At 50.0% G+C, this 6,020-nt stretch overlaps 1 protein-coding gene across 2 annotated transcripts in view; it reads right to left on the bottom strand.

The window, feature by feature from the left end:
- Window positions 1-4,542: 4,542 nt before the first annotated feature.
- LOC141748739 (ligand of Numb protein X 2-like) overlaps window positions 4,543-6,020 on the bottom strand; it is a 29,659-nt gene continuing 28,181 nt past the window's right edge. For both annotated transcript variants that reach the window (XM_074601243.1, XM_074601242.1), the window contains exon 10: window positions 4,543-5,233. In XM_074601243.1, coding sequence (XP_074457344.1) covers window positions 5,098-5,233 — 136 coding nt within the window. In that variant the 3' untranslated portion in view covers window positions 4,543-5,097. The remainder of the gene's footprint in view (window positions 5,234-6,020) is intronic.

Genomic DNA, 6,020 nt, shown 5'->3' with positions numbered 1-6,020 from the left:
TGTCGTGTTTTTAAGTATCTTCCACTACTTTGACTTGTTATTTAAAACTTTCTTAAATCTTTGCCCTAAAATCATATGGTTCCGAAATGTTATATATTTTTTTTGTATTGTAATCTTGCAAGCCTGAGTGTTAAGTGAAGCTGACGACCTTAGAGACTTGAGCCAGTTTAGCACTATGGAAACGGTTCATATGCTCTGACAGTGCATGTGATGAGTCATTACTGCAAAACCTGTGGGGAGAAGAAAAAAGTGGGGATTTTGTTTTTGGTTTTTAATGTAGCACTTTAAATGTGCTTTGAGTTCATGGGAAACGTGTGTGCCGTGGGGAGGCGCGTTCACTGAACCGGAGCTGAAGGGCAGGGCCTGGAATCAGCCTTCAAAGTATCCCTCCCTCTGCAGCCACGGCAGAGCTCTGTAGAACACCACGATGGAGGAATTACAGCATCTCTCGTCGGTCGCCTGTGCGGGCATCGGATTCGCTGGAGGAATCCCAGTGGAGCGAGGGGAAACCTCCTGGCGCGCTTCTCCTGGGGTCAGGGTGGTGGGTTTTGGCTGTGATCACCCGGGAGCTTTCAGGAACTTGGGATGGACTTGCTTTTATCCAGTTGTGGCGTGGTGTGGGCGGAGGAGAAATCAAATCAAAACTGGTGGGAAGGATCAAGAGTGTTTGGTACGTGTCTCCTGGAAACACACGTTTCTGCAGCGCAGTGGCAAACGTGCGCATCCTCCGCTCGCAGAGCACAGGAGAGGGGCCAAGCATCCTTCCTCTGCCTCCCTACAGAGCCTCTATTCTGTAATTGCAAAATCTGGTATTTTATTTTTTTCCAGAACATGAACTCTGAAATCGCCAGGGCAGCTAGCAGCAAAGGAAAGCCAGGCAGTGCCCCCCAGACCAGTCTGAGTGGGGTTTTTGTCTTGAATGGGGGGAAAATGCTGGCAATAAAGTTTTACACCAAGGTAAGTGTAGGGTTTGGCCCCCAGTCAGCACTCCTCCTGCTGTTTTTGCATGCCCAGGTGTACGTGGTGCCTCTCCAAGGGTGGACAGGGCTGTTCTACATCCACTCCCCCCCTAGTCTCGTGCTCTGTGGAGGTGACAGAAGCTACTCAACCTGTAAACAGGCGTAATTAATGGTGTTCACATCCAGCCGGGGTCCCCCTGCACCTGGGCTCCTCGATGGTGGTGTGGGAGGGGGGATGGAGAGGCCTGGGCTGATGCGTCAGGGCTGCAGCTCCCTCCTTGTGTTTTTTGAATGTTTTTAGAGATGGACCCAAGTCCCTCACTGATGTGAGCAGGCTTACACTGCCAGAAGCAGCTGTGAATTTAAGGGAAATAGTTTGAAATGGTTTTATTTTAATGAAATAAATAGAGGTGAAATGTTTGCCTTTAATGCGTTGAGAAGTCTAAAGGTAAGGCTTTAGTAATAACCTTTACTTGCGTCAGGTAACTGCTGCACGTCTCGTGGCCATGTTCCTTGGGGAATACTGAATGGTGACTCATAATTCTTAGAAAAGAGGCCAGTTCTTGGGCTGGTGGCATCAGTACTTGGGCTGGACCAAAGCTGGAGGTGAGAAACGGGCCTGTGTGTTACTGAGCGCCCCAGGTGCCGAGTATTGCCGAGAGGCTGAACTTCCCAGCCAGAGCTGAGCGCTTGCACAAGCCTCATCCCGCAAGCGCCGGCCAGCTTCGTGTGGGGAGAAGGTGCTGCGTGTTCAGCTGAAGGAGCTGCCAGAGGTTCCCCGGCACTGAAACGGGCACAGCCGTGAGGAGGAGAGAGGCTAACTTCATGATGGTGGTGCAGCGTATAGTTAATGGCAACGCTGCCCTTCTCCCCGTGCAGGGATGTTTCAGTAGCAGAAACCCCCAAAGCTACGCCAGCCCCCAGGCGGTTCCTCTGGAGCAGGAGCGGCAGCCCCGGCCCTGCCTCAGTCACTGAGCCGTGCAGCGGCTCCGCTGAATCGCAGAGTTAAGCCCCGTTGAATAACGCTGTATTCGTTCCCTGGGTTGGCTTTTCAGTCCGGGCAATGCTGAGCCCCCCAGGCCTTAGTGGGCTGGGGGCAGCCTGGCGGAGAGCAGCGGGGGCACAGCTGAGGGGAAGGGTGGGGGGAATTTACTTTGGTTCAGGTTCTTTTCCCTGTTCACGGCCATAGTGTATTTCAGGATAGTCCGGCTCCTTTCCTGGGAGAAACGGAAGACATTGACCCTATTTCCTGCCTCACAACATCAGTTTCTTGGAGAAGTGTCTGCTGTTGAGGCGACCTATTCTGGTGGCGTTAGCCGATACACTGAAAGGAAAGGTTAAAAAAAGCACCCGTAATACATGTTTTTCAGTAATATCACAATAATTTATAAAGTCATCAAAACAAATCAAACATCTATTAACAAGCTGATCTTGGAGACAATATTTAAATTACTAGGACATCTTGGTGAAGCTGAAGGCACCTTGAAACCAGCCGGAGCAAGAGTAGGAATCACGCTGCCGTCTGCAGCCTCCTCTTCACTTGCACCCTCTGACCCCAGCGCGTGGCTTTTTCCTGCTGGACTCCAGACAGGCGCCGCTTGGGGCTCCTCGGCAGGAATCGCCCTCTCTCTATCTACACGAGTAGTTACCGTTCCATGCCAGGCACGGATTCTGCACATTGATTGGAAAGAGACAAAAACTGCTTTGGGTTTTTCTGTTCCTCTGCGTCAGACGGAGGGCGAGTGACGGGTTTTCCACAGGCACCTTTCTGCCCTTTCACGCCTTTTGCTGTCAGCGTTTGGTAGGAAACAACAGGGGGGAAAAAAGGCCCCAGAGCCCAGCTGGCCACCCAGTTTCTGGTGTTCTGTCGAGTCCCCAGCGGTGTTTATCAACCAAAGCGGCCACAGCGTGTGCCAGGGAAGCTGTTGGGAGGACGGAATCCTAAGCTGTTTCTGTACCGTGGGCTCTGGTAACAGGCCCTGCTACAGCCTGCTGTCAGGTAACAGCCGAAGGACGTGACGTCACTCTGTATGTCCACAACTAAGTCATCGAGCAAGGAACGATCCTACACGGCAGTCAGCGCTAATTAGGAAGTAGCCAGCCCTAAGAAAAGCACTGCTTAAGACAATGCTGGGCACTTACCTGCAGCCAGTTTACTACAAGGAATTAACCATTCGTTCTAGGTAGCGTTTTGACAGAGGAGAGAAACTCCTTTGATTCTCGTAAGCGGACCTGGCCCCATAAAAGGTACAGGAGAAACAGCGTAAGAGACAATTTCTCTCCATGTAACCCAGGGTGAGGAAGATCTGTCCTTTCCACTGCTGATTAACAGCATTCTAAAAAAGGAGTCTTCACATGGAGTCTCCAGGTGGGAACGTGGCGAGGTGTCATAGATCAAACCACCCAGCCTTGGCTTTGGTTCTTTTATTCCAAATTGTAACCACACAGTGGATTTGAACCGAAGCCAAACTGGGGCCCCTGAGCTTGCCCTGATCCGGGGAGCTGACGGTTTGCTCCAGCTGCCAGAGGGACATGGACAGAACTGCAGGAGCTCGTCTCACGTGCCTCCCAGGACAGGTGCTGTGTCAGGTACCTCCTCCCCTTAACTCCGCATCGGATCAGTGGGAAACTGATAAAAATAAGCATCCTGGGACAGAGGTTTCTTGTCACAAGCCTGTTACTTAATCATCTGCCTTCTGCAGGACAAGCTGGTCATTTTACCACGTCATAAAACCAGGGAAACCAAGCTGAGGAAGGGGATGAAAATGAAATAAATTCCTTATCTCTGGCTACTGCAATGGATGCGCTCAACTCCTTAACCAAACCAGTGGTAGTTTGAGTCAGGCTCCAGAGAGGGTAAAGGCCTAAGCCCTAACTGGGCCCAAGAACTCCTCTAGTTCCCATCTGTTCTGTGAAAACCCACAAGGGAGCAGTGCCACAGCGAGCATCCCTGCGTGTGAGCCTGGCACACCCATCACGCCATTAGCACGTGAGCAGCCGGCAGCTTTTCCACAACTCATTTATCACGGAACAAAGAAAGTTGTGTGTACAAGGAGTCTCGTGCGTACCTTCTCCATGGCTGCGTGGAGTGGTCTCCCCTTGAACTGGGACGCACCTCAAGGTTGCTCCTTGAGGCAGAGACACCTTTTGCTAATGGCAGATCTTTGGTAAGTGACCCATATTGTGCATAACTTCGTATTATGGTAACTTCCATTTGTGTCTTGAGAACTTTGAATCATTGTTCTATCGTTTGCCTAGTAAGTAAGAGCGAACCTTGTCCTCAAACTCTGTTAAAGATGCACTTTTACATCCTATTTTCCATGAAATCCCTTTCGCTGATACCTTTGACAGGGGTTCTTTAAGCCATCTAAATTGCCCATTCGCAACAACTCAGCATAGTCAGCAGGATCCTAAATCAGGATTTGTGACAAATAGGTACATTCCGTAGGATCCTAAATCAGGATTCGCAACAGCTCCCTGGTGACAGGGCCTTCATACAAGCCAGCGCGGCTCCAGCACGCTAACCCAGCAGCTCTTCAGCTGGCGGCTGACAGTTACAATTGGTTTTTTAACATTCTTTAGGTTTCAGTAACCTAAAAGTATCAAGACCAGGGGCTACAGGAACTGCTTAATTAGGTCCACATCCTTACGCTTTTATTAGTGGCTTTAAAAAGCGTGTATAAAATGACTCAATGTCCAAGAACGATGGTCAGAGATCAGTAGCAGGACTGTATTAAACCAGCAGGGGAAACCAGACTGTCGTGCCTGTTGTAACCTGTTCAAAATATTAATTGGAAGACAGAGGTTTAAAATTGAGGCAAGCACCTCAAAAGGTGATTTGTAGAGAAACGCTGGAAAAAGAGCTTTCTCTGTAACACCGATTCTAAGGAGCTTTAATGAGCCCAGGAAGCTACAACAATTGTTTGGATTAACCATTACTTGGAATCCAACAACCCGATTTGTTGATAGCACAAGTAAAGAGATGTTTTCTCCAAGATGAAAGCTAAAAGTCTTCCACGCCAATACAGTGTGTAGCAAGAGTTCAGCATTCCCTTGGTTTATTTGTCACATGTTTAGCTTTGTATGATGGCCAACTGATGTCTGATACCTAAAGCTGTTGAGTGTTTTGGTGGAGCTTTCACACGAGGCTTCCTGGCCAGGACACCACAGTAAGTGTGACTTTGTTCTTTTGTTCCTTCAGCATCGGGATTAGTTCAGAGTTGCTCATTCCTATCGCTGGCACTCCATTTACTGCCACTATTTCATCTCCACACCTAATCAGAAAACAGGAAACATGCACGTCAGTATTTAATTATTGTTAACACTGCACCCTAGGACCCCCAAGGTCATCTAGCCCACCCTGAGCCAAGCTGTTCAACTCTTTGTTGAAGCAACTTTTTCACTAGATGAAAGATTGGGGGCAAGGAATGGATTCACACGGTGATTGCTGTCAGAGACTCGCTTCTGAGACAAAGTGCAAGGGAAAAGGAGGACACTGATGGTACTTGAGTGACACAGCAGTGAAGGTCACCAGCAGCGCGACCAGCTGGCCAGTCAGCAGAGGGAAAAGTTACAGAAAACATATTTGTGCTGATAAACACACTCATCAGCAAGGTTGCTCCTACAGCTACTCAACTAGCAATGACTACGATGAAGCACTCATGACGCTGAAGCGTGCTGTCACACACATGCTCGATACAATAGAGGTTTCAGAGTCCTGCCTGACCTGCCCACCGCTATGGCACACCAGGCTCTCTGAGTGGTGGCCCTCAGCTGAGGCGCTGAAGCCAGTCAGCCCCCTTCCTCGTGTCTAACGGGGAAAGTGCGTTGCTGTCCTAGCCCTCAAACAGGAGCCCAGCTGACCCCGGTCCTCCCCCCAGGGCTCTGACCCAGCTCTGCTCTTCACGCTGTTTTCAGGCAGCAGAGCCCAGCTCCCTGCCCCGAAACTACGTCCCCTGCAAGACAGCAGCCTCACTTTTAGTTGTTACAGTCCTGCACTTGCGGCCTGCTGCACGCTTGCCGAGAGGCCAGCTCTGTTGGTTCCCAGAGAGAACGCTGCAA

The sequence above is a fragment of the Larus michahellis genome, chromosome 9 (assembly GCF_964199755.1).
Source record: "Larus michahellis chromosome 9, bLarMic1.1, whole genome shotgun sequence".
Taxonomy (NCBI): Eukaryota; Metazoa; Chordata; class Aves; order Charadriiformes; family Laridae; genus Larus; species Larus michahellis.
The sequence above is the reverse complement of the archived record's forward strand: the minus strand, read 5'-3'. Positions and strand labels throughout refer to the sequence as shown.